Genomic DNA, 22,752 nt, shown 5'->3' with positions numbered 1-22,752 from the left:
TTCCTCCAGCGGTGTGTGGTAGCTCAGGGGCATGTGTGGAGAAGGCAGATGGCCTGGAATTGAGAATTGGCTGTATATTGGTAGTATTAGGAAAAGGACAATACATAATTGAATTGCTAACTATTAAGGGACTAAGGTCAAGACTTACAGCAGAAAAGTGAGGATGGACTAAGGAGAATGGGAAAGGATAGGCAATTTAGGGGTTTTTTATGACAAAGAAATTAGAAACAAGCAAAGATTAGGTTAGGAGAAGTGAAACCCAGAGACATGGAATGACTGGCAATTATCAGAGAAGGGAAGAGCTTCATTATTTAAAATACTCAAACTGGTACATAGGTAATACATGAGGTCAAGGTATAGCCATCTTTGTGTGTGTGTGAGAGGCAGGAAAATAAAGTTGTAGGGCATGAGAATCGAGGAATTTAATAAACTGTGAGGACAGTGTGCTTGAGGGGACATCAATGTGTACTTTGAGTCCCTGAGCATGATTTGAGAGGACATCAATATGTGCTTTGAGTCCCTGAGCATGATAGCAGTAATTGAGCTGGAGAGAAAGACTGAGCCAGGGACGGAACTCCAAGAAAAGCAGGTAGAGTGACCTGTAGGCTGGTAGATCATGCAACAAAGATAAAGACTGAATGAAATAAAAAAGCTTGATTAGGGGAGTTGTTAGGTAAGAGGGAGGATCCCAGGTACCTCTTGTTTTTTGTATTGAAGCACTGGGTCACAGGGTTATGCCCTCTGGCTCTAAAAAGTTTATAAATACTCTGAGGGTGAGGTTTTACTTTGGGGTTTCTTTGGGGCTTGCTTACTGAAAATGTTTCTTTGGCCAGAGAGATTCTGGGAAGCCGCTAAGGAGCCCACCTCCCCGCCTTAAAATCCAGAAGTTGATGCTTCCCTCTCTGATAGCTATGTGTATGTGATGGTCAGCCATTTTGGAAGCATGTCTGTGGAGTTTTGATTTCTCTGTAATTTTGACTTTGATTTTCTCTAATATCTGTGCTTCATTAAAATGATTGTTAACTCCTTGAAAGTTGCTTTCTTTTCATGAATGCAGATCTAAGAACCTGTGGTAGCAGGACCCCCTGTATATGTTGGGGTGCTTACTGATACAAGAGAGTATCTAGAAATGCATTATCTTGAAGAAAGCTAGGTTTTCATGAGTGAAAGGTACAAAGAATATAAAAAGAGATCAAAGATAAAGGGTAGCTTATTAAATGAGTGGGTACTCCAGAGGGTGTGGAAAGAGTAACCAGAAAAGGTTTTGAGGAAATACAACTCTGTAATGTTCAATCTCTCTTTATAATTACTTGTTCCTTTTTTTGTGCCACATATAGACATGTCCAGATTTTCCCCCATGCTTTATTTGATCTTACTATGTCCTTAATTTATTATCCTATGTCTCTTTAGATTCAGCTGCCCTATCACTCTGGAACTTCCCTTAGCACATGACGCTTTTTAATCCTGCTCTATCCTTGCACCATGTTGGCCTTGTCCTCTCACTGGTGGTTTCCTCCATTTTGAACATCTGTTCAGGCTGGCCATGCTTCATTCCCTTCCCAGCTGTGCTTCTGATTCTTAAGGACTTTGCCATCACTTCCGCTGAGCAGTACCACCTTTCTTCACTCCCCTCCTTCAAACTGCCTTTTATAAGTCACCTTCCTCAAGTATAATGCAAGTTCCTTGAGGGCAAAGGGTGCTTTTCTTTTTGTTTATTTTAATATCATCAGCACTTTTCTGGTCTTTGGTACATAGTAAGTATCAAACAAAGGCTATTTATCTTTTATCACTTTCATAGCACAACTCTTAGAAAAAAGCTGTCTTTATTGTTGCATCAGCCACTTGCTTCTCAGTCCCTTGAAATATGGTTTGTCCTCACTACTCAATTAATCTTCTCTTTCCAAAGTCAATAGTGATCTCCTTATTGAAAAATCTAATGTACTTTCCTCAGTTCTCTTTCTTTTTTGACCTCTCTGAACTATTTGACACTTGATAATCCTCTCCTGCCTACTCTCTCCTCCATGGGTTTTCATGACTGATCTCTCATGGTTCTCCTACCTGTCTAACTGATCCTTTTCAGTTTCTTCTGCAGGGTTACCATCCATGTCCCAACCCCATTCATGAGCATCCTGAAGAGCTCCATACCATACCCTTTCCTCTCCTATATCTACACTACATCCTCTCCCATGGATTCAATTATCACTGTTGTTCAGATGACTCCAGAATCTACATAGAAAGTTTTCAAATCTTTCCTGAGATCTAGTCCTGTATCTTTCTGGACATCTCCACCTGGACATCCCATAGGCATCTCAAATTCAAAATGCCCAAAGATAAAATCACCTTTTGCCCTTCCTCCTAACTTCCCTATTTCTGTCAAAGGCATCATATTCTTCCAGCCACTGAGGTTCAGAATCTAGGACTTCGCTCTCAATCACCCTTCTCCCATAATCAATCATTTGCTAAGTATTGTTGACTTCTGTTTCTTAACATTTCTTGGATCTGTCTCTTTTCTGCCCACACTATAATTACCCTATTTCAGGCTGTCATCGCCTCTTAATTGGCACAATAAATTGAAATAGCTTCCTAATTGTTCTTGAAATCAATCTCTCTCCTCTTGCATTTATCCTCCAAATAGCTGCTAAATTGATATTCTTAAGGCACAGATCTGATCATGTCACTCTCTTACTCAAGAAGTTTCAGTAGCTCCCTTTTACTTTTAAGATAAAATACACTTCTTCTGGCATTTAGAGATCTTCACAATTTGGTTCTGGCCTACATCTCCAGGTTGATTGCTCATGACCAAACTGTCTTAATTTTTATCCTCATGTACCATCCTTTTTCTTTGCACAAGCTGTTCATGTTTAGAATGCTTTCTCTTCTCTCTTCCATCTCTTGGAACAACTAATTCCTTTTTCCTCAAGATCAATCTTGAGGATCACCTCCTTCATGAGGCTTTTCCTTATTCTCCAAGTTGTTAGTTATCATATGTCCCCAAATAACTTAATTTTGTATATATCCTGTATTTTTTTATCTGTGGAATATGGTATTCTCCACAATAAATGTAAGCTTCTTGAGTGAAGGTATTACCTCAGTTTTATATCTGTACTTGATCTCTTTACACAGTGGAAATATGAACCAGTCTTCCTATTTACAGACCACAGAAAACATCAGCTATGATAATGTACCTTCTGAAATGGTTACTTATTGCTTTAACCACCTTCACTGTCTCTCTGTGATATAGCACTAAGAAGATCATTACCTCTAGACAACTCTAAGTTGCAAAGAAGGTTGTGAAGACACTCTTTATGGGAATGAAATCATAGATCAGGACCCCAAAATAACCTGAATTAAAATCACCATCATCTCTCTGTCTGTTGTTGCCACATTCCCACAAATATTATGCACACACATACTACTTGTTTTCATATTTCTTATTTATCTATAACTTTTCCGGTTAGATAGATATTTCTACGACTGTGGTATGTGATCATACACACACACACACACACACACACACACACACACAGTAGATGCTTGGCAACAGTGTATAAATATCACTATCCAAAAATAGCACAAAAGCCTTAGCAAAACAATTCTTTGACCACCCACCCCTTACAAATAAGTTGCCATTCTTTTAATTACAGTAGAATCCTGCCAGGTAGCTTACTTTCAGCTGCTTAGCTCAATTCTAACATCACATTCAGATGTTTATTACAATCCAATGTCCCACTTCTTCAACTGGACAAAAGGAAAAACATACCGAGAATACTTTTGGTGGGCATGTGCTTGGCAAATTTTTGTAGGCATCATCATGTCATGGCATGTCACCAATTAAGCTTTAATTTCCTTTAATTGGCCTTCCCTCCAGGGTGCTGGCACAAACTGAAGGAAAGAAAAATCTTTCCTGCCATTAAACGTACAATATAAAAATCAAAATACTCCCTGAGATCATGCCACATAAAGCCTTTTATTGTAGAGACTTTACAGAATCTCCACTGCTCTATATACTCTTTATTGATTTGGTGCCTTTTTAAAAAGCATTCATTATTGCCAGAATACTGAGATCTTTCATTTTTACCAAGCTTTATGGTAAAAATGTTCTTACAGAATACTTCCGTATATATTATCTCCTTTGTCCCCTGTATAAAAACTATGAGATAGGTGAGGCAGGCATTACTATCTCCATTTTGCAGAAGAGAAAACTGAGAGTCAGAGTTTAAGTGACTGGCTTAGGGTCATACATTTATTTAGTGACAGAGCCGGTATCTAAACCTTGGTCCTCAAACTCCTAATCTAGTGATCTTAAAGATAGCTGAATGGCGCAGTGGATAGAGTGTCCAGCCAGAAGTCAGAAAGTCCTGTCTCTCTGAGTTCAAATTTGGCCTCAGAGACTTACTAGCTGTGTGACTCTGGGAAAGTCACTTACCCCTATTTGCCTCAGTTTTTTCATCTGTAAAATCAGTGGGAGAAGGAAATAGCAGCAAACTACTCTAGTATCTTTGCCAAGAAAATCCCAAATGGAAGAACTTGAAACAACAACAAAAATGATCATAGACCCATATATGTAACTGTTAGGAATGGAAGGATACTTCTCATCTTAACTCTTTTGCCATTAAGGTCTTGAAAGTAAAAATAAATCATTTGTGAAAGGGAAGAATTTACCAACATATCCCAAACACTCCTTTCAAATTATCTGTCGTAAGAAAACCAAATTCCATTGTAAGAGATTTGTTTCGCCTGTCATGTTTACAAAGCACCTCCAAGGAGAACTAGCTAATTCTCAACAATCCATATGCCTCATTGTTCTAAGGAGTAATTATTTTCCATAGTAAGGAAGGAGGAATGCACAGCATGTTGTAAATTGTATCGGATGAATGATGATACGTATCCTCCAAATGCGAACAGGTCATCAGCTTCCATCATTTGTAGCTGTTCTAAAGACAGGGCAATAAAGAAATTTAAACAACAGAAAATGATCCTTAATAAATGAGGACCAGAGCCCCATATGCCATAGGTTATAAAGTCAACCCAAAAAATGTCAGTACTTCTTATGGATATACTAAATGCAGGAAGAAGACAGAAAAAAGAGTGAAAAGACTTTGTACAGAAAAATTAGAATTTTAAAAGCATGAATATATTTTTAAAAGTTCCTGTAAAACCATTTACCATTAAAGCAGTTGGTCCTCTTTTTATTAATCATTGAGAATCTTTGGTCCCCAAAGGATTTATTTGTCATGTACTAAGTGCTGATAATGCATTAGGTGCTATGTGCACATTTTCTTAGACAGACAACAAAGGCTTCCAAATCAACACAAATTTAAATGTCTTCTTCTGAGCAGATAATCATTATTTCTGCACTGCTGGTAGTATCAGTAACTGCATGCGAAATATACATTGTAAAGATCAAAATCATTTCAAGATGAAATGAAGCCAAAGTACAAAAGACACCAAATAAATTAATGAAACGAACAAAGCTGAGGGAGATTTCTGGGAAGATGGCAGAGTAGGTCAGGAAATTTCAAGCTCTTCTTCACAAACAAGATAAAATAGAACCTCAGGGTGAACATAGAAAGGCAAAAATAAATAAGAGTTGGGACAGATCAGTGATTCTCCTGAGACAACTGGAGAAGACCTGAGAAAAGACCCCAGGGACAGGGATTCAGCCTGAGGAAAGTGCAAACCCCACCAGAAACCACAAACAACAAGCTGTGGGGTTAGCTGGGTTGGGAGCCTCAGCCTCAGTCACAGTCACAGGAATTCTCATCTCACAGACATCTGAGGAGAGGGGATGGGGGAGGGAAGACTGAAGGACACTCTGCTGCCAAGTGACACCAGGCCTAGCTATGCTTTCAAGACATGGTCCCAGGCTGCTGCTGATGGAGCTTACGCATGGTGAATGCAGAAGCAGTGGGTGGGGATGCTAATGGATACAGGCACTTACAGGAAAGCTGGGCTCCTGGTTTGAGTTCTAGGCCAGAGGGGAGAAATGAAGGTTACAGCCACTGGAGGGTTCTCAGGAAGCAAGAGTTTTTTCCAGCATAGTGTGGCTGGGGACCCTAGGTGTGGCTTGGAGGGGGAAATGAGTGCCTAGGTTGAGCCCCCAGATAAAGCTCAGAAAATAAAAGTAAGAAGGACCTGAGGTCAGAGGTACCATCCCCCACACCCCTGGACTAGAGGTGGTTATGATAACAAGCTGCTAAATATATAAAAAAAAAAATGAAAATGAGTAAGCAAAGGAGAAAGAACCCAACCACAGACAGTTACTATAGGGATAGAGAAAACCTGGATTCATTTTCAGAGGAGGATACAAAAGCAAAAAAAATGTCTTTTCTACTATAAAGAATAATGTCAAATGGTCACATGCCCAAAAAGAGGTCTTGGAAGAAGTTAAAAAGTACTTTAAAAATCAAGTAAGAGAGATTGAGGAAAAATTAGGAAAAAAAAGGACAATCCAAGAAAACCAAGAAAATTATGGAAAGAGATCTAGAATCTTAAGGAAAAAAACACTCCTTGAAAACTAGAATTGAGCAAGGGGAAGTGAATGGCATTATAAGATGCCAAGAAATAATAAAACAAAATAAAAAGAATGAAAAAAATAGAAGAGAATATGAAACATAAGCAAAACAATTGCTCTGGAGAATGGATCAAGAAGAGAAAATGTAAGAATTATTGAACTACTTGAAAGCTATGATTAAAAAAAAAGAATAAAAGAAAATTGCCCTGAAGTTTTATAATAAGAGGGGAAAACAGAAATAGGAAAAAACCCCACCCATCACCACTTGAAAGAAATTCCAGGAGGAAAACCTACAGGAATTTCAAAGCCAAATTTTAAAACCTCCAGGTGAAGGAGAATATATAACATGCAACAAGAAAAAAAATCAAATACTGTGGATACACAATTAGAATCACACAAGACCTAGCAGATGCTACACTAAAAGACTGCAGGTCTTGAAACACTGTATATTGAAGAGCAAAAGAATTGGGGCTGTGGCCAAAAATAAATTACCCAGAAAAGTTAAATATAATCCTGAATGAAAAAAAAAATAGACATTCAATGAATTGACAGACTTTCAGGTTTTTGTTGCAAAAATACCAGAACTTAATGGAAAGTTTGGCATATAAGATCCAGGAGAAATATAAAGTAAACATCAAAGATCAATTACAAGGGATTCAATAGGGTCAAACTATTTACTTTTTACATCCAGAAATGTAACCCATGTTCTTAAAGCTGTCACTAGTAATTGGGATGAGCTGAATATGATGTAGAGATTCTAAAAAGCAAAATTGTATAGGAAAAGGTAAAAAGAGCAATTATTGCATGCAAATGAGGTACAAGAGGAAGAACTGGTATAGAGGAATCAGGTGGGGTGGAGGGCTGGTAGTGCTGAAACTCTACTCTCATCAGATCTGGGTTAAAGAGGAAACAATATATACACCTAGAATAGTGCAAAAGTCTTCTAAATTTATAAAGAAATAAGAGGGTGAGGGAACAGAATGTGAGGGGTGGTTAGGAAGGTGTATAGATGAAGATTTAGGAAGGTGGGGTGAGAAGATAAGGGAGAGACCTTTAGAGGAGTGGGTAGAACAAGGAAAAAGAGGGTTAGGGGAGAGGATAAGGGAGAGATTTTTTAAAAGGGTATGGAATAGTGAGGTACTGGTTAGAAGTAAATTAGAGGAGGGATAGGGTAAAAAGAGGGGATGAGAAGAACAATAATGAGGAAAAATAGGATGGAGGGAAATACACAAATATAATTATAATTTTGAATGTAAATGGGATGAATTCACCCATAAAACAGAAACAGCAAGATAGATTAAAAATCAGAACCCAACAATATTCAGTTTATAAGAAACACATTTAAAAATAAGAGATACACACACAGTTAACATAAAGGGCTAGGGTATTAGGTCTCAGCTGATGCAAAAAAAAAAAGCAGGGGTAGCAATCATGATAGCAAAGTCAAAGCTAAAATAGACTTAACCAAAAGAGATAAATGGGGAAACTACATGATAATAAAGGTACCATAGATAATGAAGCAATATCAATACTAAACTTATATGCACCAAATACTCCAGCATCTAAATTTTTAAAAGAAAAGCTAAATGTATTACAGGTGAAAATAGATAATAGTACTATAATAGTGGGGAGAGTCAATTTTCCCCTTTAAGAACTAGACAAATCTAACAAAATAATAAATAAGAAGGAAGCTAAGGAAGCGAATAGGATTTTAGATAAACTAGATGTGATAGATGTCTGGAGAGAAATGAATGAAAATAGAAAGGAATATAGCTTTTTCTCAGAGACACATGGTACGTTAACAAAGATTGATCATATATCAGGGCACAAAAAATTTTATAGGTAAAAACAGAAAAGCAGAATTATTAAATGTTTCCTTTACAGACCACAATGCAATAAAAAATTATATTCAATAAGAGACCGTGGAAACAGAAAAAAACTACAGACTTAAGCTAATCTTCAAGAATGTATGAGTTAAAGAACAAATAATAGATACAATCAGAAATTTCATGAAAGAAAATGACAATAATGAAACAATATATCAAGACCTATGGGATGCAGCAGAGGCAGTAATCAGAGGAAAATTTATATCTCTAAGTGCTTATATCAGTAAAAAAGAGAAAGAGCAGACCAACAAACTGGGCATACGATTAAAAAAACTAGAAAAACAACAAATTTAAAATTCCCAATTAAACACTAACTTGGAAATCCTAAAAAGTAAAGGTGAGATTAATACAATTGAGTGTAAGAAAACCATTAAATTAATAAATAAAATTATGAAAAAATCAATAAAATAGATACACCATTGGTTAATATGTTTAAAAAAAGACAGAGAAAACCAGATTACTAGTATCAAAAATGAAAAGGCTGAATATATCACTAACAAAGATAAAATCAAAGCAATTATAAGGAGTTTTTTGCCCTATTATATGCCAATAATTTAACAACTTAAGTGAAATAAGGAATATTTACAAAAATACAAACTGCCTAGATTAGTGGAAGGGGAAATAGAATATCTAAATAGACCTATTTTAGAAAAAGATACTGAACAGACCATAAATGACCTTCCTAAGAAAAATAGCAGCAGGACCAGACAGATTTACAAGTGAATTCTATCAAACATTTAAAGACCAACTAATTCCAATATTAAACAAATTATTTGAAATAATAGGCAAAGAAGGGATCCTATCAAGTTCCTTTTATGAAACAACTATGATCCTGATACCTCAACTAGGAAAAGTAAAAACAGAGAATGAAAATATAGACCAACTTCATTAATGAATATGGATGCAAAATCCTAAATAAAACACTAGGTAAAAGATTACAATATATTACAAAGATTATAACATTATCACTAAGCAGGATTTATACCAAGAATGCAGGCATGATTTAACATAAGGAAAACTATTAACATAATTGATTATATAAATAATTAAAGTAAAAAAATCATATGATTGTATTAATAGATGGAGAAAAAGCATTTGATAAAGTGTGACAGTCATTTCTAGTAGAAACACATGAAGTACAGGCATAAATGGACTTTTTCTTAAATTGATAAGAAGCATTTATCTAAAACCATTATCAAGCATTATTTGTAATGAGGATAAGTTAGAAGCCTTCCCAGTAAGACCAAGTGTGAAACAATGATTCCCACTCATCAATATTATTCAGTATTGTACTGGAAATCCTAACAATAAGAATGAGAAGAAAAAGAAATAGAAGGAATCAGAATAGGAAATGAGGTGATAAAACTATCTCTTTTTTGCACATGATATGATGATATACTTGGGAAATCCTAAAAACTTAACTAAAAAGTTAGTTGAAATAACTAGCAAAGTAGCAAGATATAGAGTAAACACATAGCATCAGTATTCCTATATATCACCAACAAGATCCTGCAGGAAGAGATAGCTAGAGGGATTCCATTTAAAATAACTCTAGACAGTATAAAACACCTGGGTATATATATACCAAAGTAAACCCAGCATGTATATGAATAAAACCATAGCAAACTCTGTACACAAATGTGATCAGATTTAATTAAATGGAAAAATATCAATTGTTCATGAGTAGGTATGGCCAATATAATAAAAATGTCAATTTTTACCAAAATTAATCTATGTATTTAGTGCCATCCCAATTAAATTATCAAAAATTTATTTTGTGGAACTAGAAAAAATAATAAAATTCATTTGGAAGAAAAAAGTCAATTATTTAAGGAACTAATGGGAAAAATGTAAAGCATGGAAGTTTATCATTTCAGAGTTTAAACTATATTATAAGACAATATTTATCTAAATTAACAGGTACTGGCTAAGTAATAGAAAGGTACATTGTTGGGGCCCAGCTCTGGACCGTGGCCTCCTGTATGGAAAGTAGAGACACCTGGAGGTGTTAACCTGCTTACGTAGCTGGTCTAGTAAGCTACGAGGTACTACTGGGAACGCCTCAGTAACAGGATAGGCTCCGCCTATGGGGAGGAACATGGGAGGAGCTCGGGTGCCTAAAGATATACTGGGGCATTGGGGGGATGCCGGGGGGAGTGAATTAACCATTAAAGAGTGAACAGCTGCCAACTCGGGTGTTCTGTCTAGTTATCTCCCTCCCCCACAGGAGGGGCCAGGGATGCCTGAAGACCAACAGAGATCCAGATCTAGATCTTGAGGTAAGATTCCAAGTGAAGCCCTGGGAGGGAGAGTTAGCGTAAGGAGCCCGGGACATTTGAATAAGTGAAAGGAGCCTGGGATATTTAAATTAGTGAAGAAAGCCCTGGACAGTACATCAGTGTACAGAGTAGACATGCAATCTCCAGCAACAAACTAATATAGTAACCCAATGTTTGATAAACGTAAAGACTTAGGTTTTTGGACTAAGAACTTATTATTTGGTGAAAATTGTTGAGAAAGCGGAAAAGCAGTCTAGCAAAAATTGGGCAAAGATCAATATCTTATTTACCAAAATAAGGTCAAAATGGATGCACAACCTAGATATAAAGGGAGATATTGCAAGAAACTTTGAAAAACATGGAAGATACTACCTATCATATTTATGGATAGGTGAACAATTTATGAACAAACAAGAGATAGTGTTGTGAGATATAAAATGGATAATCTTGATCACATTAAATTAAAAAAGTTTTGCACAAATAAAACAAATGTAGCCAAGATCAGAAGGAAAGCAAAAAACTGTGCAAAAAAATTTTATAGACAGTTCCTCAGATAAAATGGGTCTCATATCTCAAATATATAAAGAATTTTGCCAAATCTTTAAGAATGCAAGTCATTCTCCAATTGATGAATGGTCAGAGGACACGATCAGACAATTTTCTGAATGACGAAACCAAAACAATTTATAATCATATAAAAAAACTCTAAATCATTATTGATTAGAGAACTACAAATTAAAACAACCTTGAGATGTCATTTTAAATCTATCAAATTGGCTAAAATGATTAAAGGGGAAATTATTGGAGGGGATGTGGAAAAATTAGGACCTTAATTCATTGTTGGTGGATCTGTTGGTGATCCAATCATTTTGGAGAAAGATTTGGAACTATGCCCAAAGATTTATTAAACTGCCTATAACCTGTGACCTAGTCATACCACTATTAGATCTGTTTCACAAGGTGATTATCAAAAATGTAAAAGAAACTATATGTTCTAAAATATTGAGAGCAACTCTCTTTGTGGTGGCAAAGAACTGAAAATTGCTGGGATCCCTGTCAATTGGGGAATGGCTAAACAAATTGTGGCATACATTCACAATGGAATATTACTCTGCTTTAAGAAATGGGGTGCTCAATCATTTTAGAAAAGCATAGAGAGACTTCTATGAAATAATGAAGTGCAAAGAGAGCAGAATCAAGATAACATTGTATACAGGAACAGTATTGTTTTAAAAACAACCTTGAGCGACCAAGTCATTCAATTATAAAGATCTAAATTAACTGAAAAGATCCTATGAAGGAAGATGCTATTTGAATCCATAAAAAGAACTCACACACATGCATGTATGTGTATGTGTATATATACATATGCATATGTATATACATATACATTTACACATACAGATTTGTGTCGAATGGTAGCCATCTCAAAATTTGGGATGGGGACAGGGAAAAAAGAAAGTTATGTGATTACTTTGTTATATATTTTAAAGGAATAGTAAGTTGTACATAATGGCCCTGTAATTTCACATACAATCCTTTGTTTTTCTATCCCACTTCATTATAGAAATGCTTGTTTTATTTCTTAAATTCAGAATAAAATAAATTTTAAAAAAGCAATGAACAATGTACCTTCTTGGTACAGTGAAAGCCTTTTAAAAGAAAACTCTTCAGGGAAGCACACAAAATGACCTTAGAAATAGCTTAGAAAATGGTTTTGGGGGAAAAAAGCAAAAAATGGAACTGAGAATTATATAGAACTCAGGAAAAAAGATTATAACAAGACAGCATTTTTCAAGCCTGAAGATGGCAATGAGGAAAGTAGGAAAATGGAGTAAGGGGTGGGTAGCACAGAAAAAACAAAGAAATTAACATAGTATAGGTATATTGATAAAGCTTAAAAAAACTCTTTGGGGTATGTATCATCCTAGACAGTAACTCTGACACAAATGTAAGAAATTATTCTGTAGGCTACTCTTCTGGAACTCTTATTATTAAGCAAGGTATTTCTATAGGTGTGTGTGTGTGTGTGTGTGTGTGTGTGTGTGTGTGTGTATGTTCCTCCTTCGTTGCCAAAGAAGACCATGCCATCAGAGAAATAATGACATGACTTGCACTTGACTTTGTTTTGAGTGAGGGAGGGCTGTGCAGGTCACCAGCCTCACTTCTCCTCCAGAGTCATCTGAATCCAGTGACCAGATATTCATCAGGATGACTGAAGATGACCCAGGCTGAGGCAGCTGGGGTTAAATGACTTGCCCATGGTCACACAGCTAGTGAGTGTCTGAGGTGAGATTTGAACTCAGGTCCTCCTGACTCCTGCACTGATGCTCTATCCACTGTACCACCTAGCTGCCCCAATTTCTGTAGGTAAACATTTAGGAATGGTACCTTCTACCAGTGTGGAAGTTCATTGTGTGCTCAGCACTCATACACAAGTGCATGCTTGCATACACTAGTCTCATGACCATAGTAGGCATCAGAAGTAAAAGAAGAACAAAGTAAAAGAACAATATGGCCAAGGGATATTTAAGTAGTCAACTTTGTACCTAGATGTTATACAGTATGATTCTGGAACCTGTGGCTTATTTCCAAGTCAAAGAGGGCCTAAAACAGAGGAGAAACTGGGTAGAAAAACTCCAAAATCCCTCAAAACAACCCTTAACATAGTCAAATCACCCTTTTTTTTATTGATGAATACAATAATTTGCAAATCTGAAAAGTTAATGCAGAATGTTCATGCTGCATTATAAGTAGTAGATTAAATTATGGGATAATATGACTTGTAAATTGTAATATTGTTATTTCATAAAAAGTGACTGCTAAACTCATTTTTACATACCATGTTTTCTGACTGAACTAGCATGATCAGATGATAAGGACATTTATCTTCTCTATGTTGAGGCAGAAGAAATTTTTTTAAAAAACAACTTTTTCCCTTTACTCTGGACATATTTTATATTCTCTGTTTCACTGCCTACAGTTACCCATCACACTCAACCCATTTACTTTCTATGCAACATCTGACCTCCTTAAGCATTATTAACAATGTCCCAGTATGATATGCTCCTGTCAGTTTTAGTAAGAAAAGCACTGGAAACCTTCTTGGGTCATATGAGAAGCGGGGACAGTCAAGAAGAACAAGAAAAAAGCATAAGACTCAAACCTTAAGGAATCAGTGTGAGAGATCCAGACAAAGTTAGGCCTGGAGATGGGAAATAATTCTGTTTGGAGACATTAGGCAAATCTGATAAAGAGGACAGAGGCAAGGCTAAAGATGGAGAAGTGGGTTTGTCAAGGCTAATAATTGTAAGCTCTTGTCACTCCAGTCCCAGCTAGTTAATAGTAGAAGGATCAATTTCTTCTTTTGGCTTTCTTGTACAACATTATAATGTAAATAGAAGACAAGTCCTAATGTAAGACAAGGCTGTTCTGGAGATGGGTCCTGGGTAGAATGATTAATGAATAATATTCACCATTTTATGGGTTTGTCCTTTGTTTTAACTTTTGAAAATGTAGCTGACTTTTCAAGCTGAAGGTAGGCCTGAAGTCTAGCCTAGTGAAATTGCCTTATTTAGAGTACATATCATGAATAAATTTAAAATTTCACTCCAAAGATTTAGTCATATAAATAAAGTCATAGAAAAGGAGGGTTCATTCTGCAGATTTGAAGTGATGATTCTAGAGTTCTTTCACACACAGAATGTTGAGGACCAAAACACAGTTAAAGTAAACACTAACATTCTGAAAATATTACCCAGGCCCCAGGAACTTTGTTTTCCTCGTCCCACTGTGGGAGCATCATGTCAATTGAGCAGTAGGTTTTCCTTTTGATCTCAATTCAGACATATTCAAGTAAGAAAAGCAATCTTCAGAAAGAAAATATTTTTAGAATGAAACAGGGAATCTGAAGATGCTCAATTAACATACCTTAAATAACTAGGAAAAGAAAGTATTTTTTTAAAATAAAGAGCAAAGAAAAAATTCAGATGATTCTATGTAATTAATTTAATGCTATACCAGCAAAATATCCCACTCAAACTTCTTTTAAATTATTTTCATTATATGAATACAGGAGGGTGGAGTTAAAAGAGGGACACACTAAAAAGTGAGGAGAGACAAAGCTAACTTGCCCCATAGGACAGAATGCTGAACTTGGAGTTAGGAAGAACTGGGTTTCCATCATGCCTCAAACCTATACTAGCTCTATAATACTGGGCAGGTCTCTAATGCTCTCTGAGTCTCAGTTATTTTATTTGTAAATTGAGGGAGCTGGACTAGATGGTCACTAAAGTTAACTTAAGTTCTAAATCTATGATATTATTAGTTTAAGAGCAGGAAAATGGTGATAAATAGTAGTACCTACCCCATAGGATTGTTATGAGGATCACATGAGATCATTTCTATAAAGCATTTTGTAAATCTAAATGAATACCAGACATTATTGTCAATGGAACAGAATTTTGCACTCTTCCTGCTCTGGATCTCTGCCACCACTTGGTTGGCCCCTTTCCTATACATTTATTATGCTCTAATATGTATAGTAGTTATTTTACTTATCTCCCTTACTAATTTTAATTTTCTGTTGGTCAGGGACTATGTCTCATTCATCCTTATAATCTGGAAGACTAGCACAGTGCCTTGAATGTATGGTAGGTGCTCAATAAATGCTTCTTTGAAGTTATTTTTGAATCCAGTTAAAAGGATCAAATTAAGGCTGTACACTTTGTATGTAGTACTGATTCTCATGACTTCTCATTAGAGGCCCATCTTTTCAATTCAGTTTCCCCCAAATAAGTCCTAAAAGATGAATTATAGTGAAACATTCCTCTCAAATCAGAGATGGATTATATAGAAGTTACCCCTTCCATCCCAACTCAGTACAATGTTTTTCTAAAAGATGACTTCTTGGCTAGAAATCAAACCATGGAACCACAACTCAGAACTGGAAGGAATCTCAGTAGTCACTTACACCAACTTGTTCATTTCACAAATGAGGAAAGTGAGGCTGAGAGATAGTGACTTGCCCAAGATCATACAAGTTATAAGTCACAGAACCAAAGCTGAAAACAGGGTCTCTGACCCCAAATCTAACATCCTTTCCCTTGTATCATCCTCTATTCAACAAAGATTCTTCAGGCACTTGTGATAAAGTAACTTCAAGTTGCTTTCATAATGATAAAAACCATTTTCTTCATCAGGTTTACACTAACGTGTCATAATGTCTCCTTCCAGAATCTAGACCTAAATGAATATGGATTTCTTGATTAAGGGCTTTCTTCAATTTTTAAACACACAAAATTATAAGGATTTCAAGCTAACATCTTTCCTAGGCATAGCTGAGGGAAACTCCTCCAAAGCAGTTATCTAAGTATTCATAGAAGAGTAACTCTAAAATTCCCAAGTATGTTGTTATGGAGAGAAATTCATATTAAAGCAAAAGCAAAATTCCAGTAAGAAAAAAGAGTTGATATCTCAAGCTGATTCATAGCCTATTCAGTCTGCATTTCTTGTACACATATTTGCTTTAGTAGGGTGTAAGTGAAAGTCTAATGGGTACCTGAGCAGAAGCTGTTGCTACTAATGGTCCTTGCTGAACGCCCAGAGCTGCTGGGATTGAATTCTCTGCTCTCCTCCTCAGAGAAGGGAGATTCAGATGCTGGAGATACTTTCTGCTGCTGCTGGGGCAGGTGAGGCCGAAGGATCAAACGGGGAATTCGACTTCGGGAAATCTCCTTCTCGTGATGCTGCCCTCTGTGCACCTTCTCAAAATTGGACATAAAAATGAAAACAAAAAGAAGACAGTTTCTCCCCACAAGCTCTTGTCCCCTTTGAGAAATGGCATTTCTGAATACAGAATCAACTGAAGAAGGAAATTATTTCTTCTTATGTTAGTTATTCAAGAAAGGCATTAAGTTTGACTTACTCCAGCAGCCATTCCTACTAACTGTTCATGTGGAATGATTTCATTGTTACATCTTGCTAAGAAGGCCATTCAACTTTATGCCCTCCTCCTCTTCCCATTCTGTCATTTTATATGAAATTCAAGCTTTCCCTCTTCCTAAATTCTGTACAATGGTTTATCATTCTAATTTCCTCTCATTTTGCTTGCCTTGCCTTAGCTGTGTCATCTGCTTTCTCCCTTCTCAGTTTTCTCTCCATATATTTTCCCTAACTCCACCCTTCTACCCCCTCCCTCACCTGATCTATAATGCAACATTATCTTTCAAATCCCCCTTCTTCTGGCTAACCTTTCAATTATTCATTAATATCCTGGTACTCAAGGCTCTGGGCCAAGATGAAAACAAAACAAAACAAAAATCCAATACCTACTTTAGCATTTTATCTCAGGTTTTAGGATTATTTGCTTTATATTATGCTCATGAGAAGTGAATTTCTCCTCTGCTTTCTTTATAGGATCAAATGCATAGCTACAGATGACTAAAAAAACATTAATTATAAAGACTGAGTTTTTTCACAAATACCCTACACAGGACCATAACTAGACTGGGGCATTTGGGAGCACTGTCCCCATTTGGGTTGCCTAGGCACCAGCTGGATTCTCCCCCAGTTACTTATGAGGTAGCCCATTTTCATGTGTTTCATATTTCTGGAGTCTCATTTGTACAAAATTCCTGCAACCATCTCTGGCACTATACTCCTATAAAGATTTTTTTAAAAAGGAAAACCACTGATTTCCTTCAACCATTCCACTGAAAGGCAAAAAAAAAAAAAAAATCAGATTAGGAAATCAACAGCATTTCACAACATGACCTCCTGCTTATTTCCAACATGGGCTAACTAGGGTCAATGCCAAGATAAACAAGGGGCAGCCTTGGGAGCGTAATACAAAGTAGGAATTCAAAGGAAAGTCCCAGGCCTCAATAAGCTCCTGATTCCTCCTACTCATGCTATCCCATCCTGTGCCAAAGCATCCTCTCCTGAGACTTTCTGTGGTCTCAGGATCAGTGCGCCAAATCAGCTTGTCAATCAGTGTTTTTGCGTTCTGCAGGATGCCTAGCTCGCTCAATAAACGTGAAATGTCAATAATGTTCTAAATCCTTATTCCCCAGTAATTTATGTGATATTATTAATGTACAGAAAGGTATTCCTACAAACCATTACAACGAGTTATCTACCGACTTCGAAAAACCGTTTGGGGCCACTAATAATTTTCCTCAATGCTATGAGACTTTTCTGATGTCCAGCCCCAAATCTTTTCCTATCCTACCTGGCCTCACTTCCTTAAATTTCATCACCTGAAAAATCACTCTTCATCCGCTTTAACCCTACTGCCTCTCATCTCTGACCATTACTCAGTGCCTCTCACCTTCCCTATCCGCCCCTTCCCCAAACCCCGCCCCATACTCTGCAGGGCCTTACCTGGGCCCCCGCCCACCTGCCCTGCCAGGTGACCCCTGGCTCAGTGCCCACTCCCCGCCGCCCGGGGCCCGCCTCTCTCGGATGTCTCCTACCTTGGTCTCCCGGAGGGGCCCCATCCCGCCGCTGCCACTGCCCGGCCTCGCTTCTTATGTCTCTGCAGCCAAGGAGGAGACACCTGAGGACATCAGAGAAGAGGAGACGCCACTCTGAGACGGGCAAGGGGCTGCGGCAGAGAGGACTCCGCGGCGGATGCCCGCCGCTCTTCTGGCTCACCCTGTGAGTGATTGAGAGTCCAGCCCGTCCCACCCCCGCCTGCCCGCCCCGGCTCGGACACGTGGTGCCGCCACTGCCACTGCTGAGGGCGCCACCGTCACCTACCAGAGGCACCGCGGCTCCCCCCGAGCCACAGCTGCAGCTGCCGTCAGCGCGGCCGCCTGGGGACCCAAGGACCCAGCAGCGCCCAGGGCAGCGGGCAGCCTCTTCCCCACCTGGCAGGGAGCTCGGTGCTCCTCCGGAAAGCTGCTTCCAGGGCAAGGGAACTTTCTGGGTTCCCGTGCCCAGCGCCGCTGCCAGACTGGGGGATTTGGCACAACCAGGCTACAAGGGCTGCCGCTCTTGCTCTGCGGTCGGTGCCGAAGTTGAAATGGGAGGTGTGATGGAGAGGGAGCGCTCTTAAGAAGAGGTGCTATTCTCACTCGCTCCTGTCTCTCAGTACTTCTTTTTGGGGGAGAGGGAGAAAGATGGGTGCGAGTAGAAGGAGGAGATAAATGTTCAGCAACACTTCTACTTGCAATGTAGAAAAGGCGATTAAATGCTCAGTTCTCTCTCCCTCCACACTGTCCTCTGCCTCCTTTGCTTTCTGCTCCTTCCTCTGTCTCCTCCCTCCTCTCTTCTGTCTTCTCCCCAGCCTCGTCCCTCTCCTCTCCCTCCTTTTTCCTTACTCCCCGCCCCGGACATTTACTGTTTATCCACTTGGGATGATCTCTTCATCCAAGAGAGGGTAAGGAATCTTTCTCCCTGTCCAAAGTCTGCTCCTACCCAAATCTGTGCTGCAGACTTGACAACAGCTCAATTCTCCTATCCCCACAAATCCTTTTAAACCAAGCGGCCCTTGGTTCCTTGGCATTGTCTCCTGAAAAAGTGCTAGTAGTTTCTAAAGAGGAGAAAACAGGACTAGATGAAGAGGTGGGTTAGTGGCTTTTTTCACTCAACTCTTCAGCTATGTAGTCCACATCACCAGGGGCAAGGCCCAGGCCTTCTCTTCTACATCAGTATAAACTGTCCAACTGTACTCCAGGCACTTTTGTTTAAACATTATTTTTAAGAGGTGGGTAAAGTAGAAAATGATGTAATTTCCCTTTCCAAGCTAGTGTTCTGCTAAATGAAGAACAAGGAAGGTATGAAATACTGAATGAAGTCCTGTGGACTATGTAATGGTTTGGTTGTGGTAGAATCTTGTTAATAACGAATTCTTTTCCAGAAATGACAGTGGGGTGAGGAGTGTGTGTGTGTGTGTGTGTGTGTGTGTGTGTGTGTGTATAGGTTTGCAGGACAGAGGTATTAAATGTTCCACTCTTACCAAACTCCTGAATTATAATAGTTATTATTTCTTACGGATGGGCTTGGTTATACTTGTTTTGATGTATGGTTTGGGAATTTCAGGTGACTTTTGTTAGTGATAGATAGTGGACAGACGTTAACTGGTCTTTAACTTCCTTGTGTCCTTGGAAGCGTTGCAGCCTTTCTGTGTTTCCCAGGAATAATTTATGTTTCTTTCTACTTTCAGTTCTTCAGGCAACCACGCAGGACATTAGATTTGTTGTGGGAGAAACAGAAAGGGAAAAGGGAGAGGAGGGGAAAAAATAAAGCTAATGAAAAAGAATGCCCTGTCCAATCTCTTCCCACTAACTCTGAGCAATACGTCTCTACTGGCCCATATATTTGGGTTTCCTGGTGCAAGAATGGATAAGGAGAAACAGATGGATTTTGGCCATTGGATCATGGATTTAGAGCTGGAAAGGACTTGAGGGATTATCTAGGCCAGTCTTATATCATGGAATAGGAAACTGAGGCCCTGAGAAGTAGATACTTGTACAAGGTCATATAGATACTGTCAGAACTAGGATTTAAACCCAAGTCTTCTAATTCCAGGTCAGTGCCTTTTCCACTGTAGATTTAAATCTTGGTTCTGTTATGCATACATGTATGCCAGAGTGACCTTGAGCAAGTTACTTTTGGGGCCTCATTGCTCATCTGTAAAAAAAGGGCACTGGATTAGATTATCTTTAAAGTCTTTATGAAATCTAAATCTATGACTTAAGTGAGGTCTAGAATTTTTGCCATTGGTGTAATACATACTTGATATAACAATGCTAGAAAATGCTTTAATAAAAATGATGGCCCATCATGAATCATATAATTCAGTATTTCTAAAAATGAAAACCTGTAGATATTTTGATAAAGTTTTAATCACCAATGCAGATAATAACTCAGCTCTAACTTATAGTCCTTAGACAAATCCTAGACTACTTTAAAGGCATAACTAGAAGCCACATCTTACTGACACCAAGGTAAGAAACAGCTAAGTGGTGCAGTGAATAGAAGGCTCAGATTGGAGACAGGAAGATCTGAGTTCCAATCCATCCTCAGAAATTTATTTAACTGTGTGACTTTGGGCAAATCATTTAACTTCTGTGTCAGTTTCCTCCACTGCAAAATAGGAGTAGTAATAGCATCTATCTCCCAAGGTCACTGTGAGGATGTACAGTAATTTTTGTAAAGTGCTTAGCACAGTTCCTGGTACATAGTAGGCACTTAATAAATTCTTATTTCCTTTCTGAGACTGACTCTATCTACTATATATACAACAGTGTCCTTCCCAAGCCTGGAGCTAATTACTATAAATTTGAGAAGAGTCCAAGGTGGAGTTTATGAGCACAGTGACATAAACATGTTTGAGGAAAATCAGCACCTGAAGCTGGGAGATGCTAGGGAATTGGAGTTAAAAAATAACAGCAATAATAATGGAATATAAGAGGTCATTTACATACAGTGACTTATTCAAGGTCACACCGATTCTAAGAAGCAGACCCAGGATTCAAACCCAAGTTCTCAGACCTTAGATAACAGTGTTCTTTCTACTTCATCAGAATATTCTCAGTTTATATATCTGTGAAATGGGGAGAACAGTGTCAGGACAGAGAATAGAATAGATTAAATAATCTCTAAGGTTCCTTCCAATTCTAATAATCTATGAGGCATTGACAAGTTATTTTGATTGTATGAAGAGTTTTAAAACAAAATGCAAAAGGAAGTCCGAAATTTCCCCAGTGGTTAAATAGAATCTCCAAAATGTAAAAAAGTCCAAGAAAGAAGAATTGAGGAGACTATTGGTATGCTAAAGCACACGGGCTTAATTTCCATTTTGAAAATGAATCAAATATGCCTTTCTATTTGACGATGGGGCGTATGTGCCTAGCAAATAACATGTGTTCAGTGGAAGCTTTTACTGCAGAAGTGCAGGCATCAGAGAGGCTTTGCAGCAGCGAGCTTGTCACCATAGCAACCCTGCCAAGGAAAAGGGACATGATTCAGTAGTCAGAGCCTTCTTAGTGCTGTAGTTTGGGAACCTATATTTGCTTCTTTTCCTAAAGTGCAAATTGGACAAGCAATAATAGCTTTTTGGTCTTTATACTCATTCAAGTGTTCCTTAATGTCACTAGATAAAATGGCTAACAGTTATTAGAACTATAACCATAAAAAAATATATAATCCAATATCAAAAATCAGATTCATCTTTTCCATGTCTTTAAGAAGTCTTGTCTAGAATCTTTCTGATTGCAATGGCTGTTTTTACAGTACAGGTTATAATTTTAAGAATTATATTTAAGCCAGATTAATTTCTCATTTTAGAAAATACAAAAGATCAGCTGCTGCCAAAGATTAGCTCCCTTAAATTTTGCCAAATTTAGTTAAAAAATAGCTGACACCAAATCCTGGGAAGGTTTAGGGAATGTAGAACCTTGGGACTTGGGTGTGACAAATACAATGCAGCTCCAGATCCCAGGATCTTCTCGATGTGCATTTATAGATAGCAGTGGGTCTGTCAGTCAATCAATCTTAACAGCACATTCCCATGCATGTACATAGCACTTTTTTCCTATTCAGTATTTTATTTGAGCCTTGCAATAACTCTGAGAGGTGTAGTTTGAAGGCATCTTGAAGCCGAGTAAGGAAAGCCTGTTACTGATAAAATACCCCCAGAACCCTGACTTTCCAGGAGAAAGAATACAAAATGTACAGCAAAACAAATAAAACCTGCATATCATAAAACTTAAATGTATCCTTGCTCTTCCTCCTTCCTCCCTGCCCCACCCAAGCACAAATATTTCTCCATCAAATCTTACCTGCTTGTGCTGGAGTCTCTTCCTGGACTCTCTCAGCCCTGATGAAACACTAGCTCTGTGTGTGTGTGTGTGTGTGTGTGTGTGTGTGTGTGTGTGTGTGTGTGTGTGTCTCCTGTCTCTGTATTTAACCTGCTGTTGGCACAGAAGCACAGATCAGCTGACAGGGTTTACATCATCGACATGAAAAGTATTGCAATCTAAGCCATGCCAGGTTTTTTTTTTCTTTTTAGTAGATTGTATTTTTTTTTCTGTTTTCTGACTACGTTCTTCATCTTTTGGCAGTC

The 22,752-nt window shown here is 38.0% G+C and overlaps 1 protein-coding gene across 4 annotated transcripts in view; it reads right to left on the bottom strand.

Moving 5' to 3' along the window:
* SYBU (syntabulin) overlaps positions 1–22,535 on the bottom strand; it is a 101,536-nt gene extending 79,001 nt beyond the window's left edge. The window contains exons 1-3 of one of the 4 annotated variants that reach the window (XM_072603255.1): positions 22,469–22,535; positions 18,155–18,237; positions 16,240–16,444 (exon numbers count right to left, since the gene is read on the bottom strand). In XM_072603255.1, coding sequence (XP_072459356.1) covers positions 16,240–16,444; positions 18,155–18,178 — 229 coding nt within the window. In that variant the 5' untranslated portion in view covers positions 18,179–18,237; positions 22,469–22,535. Of the gene's footprint in view, positions 1–16,239; positions 16,445–18,154; positions 18,350–18,550; positions 18,919–22,468 lie in introns of those variants that run through there. The other 3 variants (XM_072603254.1, XM_072603261.1, XM_072603256.1) reach the window with 3 other exon arrangements.
* Positions 22,536–22,752: the final 217 nt, after the last annotated feature.

Source organism: Notamacropus eugenii, chromosome 4, assembly GCF_028372415.1.
Source record: "Notamacropus eugenii isolate mMacEug1 chromosome 4, mMacEug1.pri_v2, whole genome shotgun sequence".
Taxonomy (NCBI): Eukaryota; Metazoa; Chordata; class Mammalia; order Diprotodontia; family Macropodidae; genus Notamacropus; species Notamacropus eugenii.
Note: the sequence above shows the minus strand (reverse complement) of the source record. Positions and strands in the feature narration are given on the sequence as shown.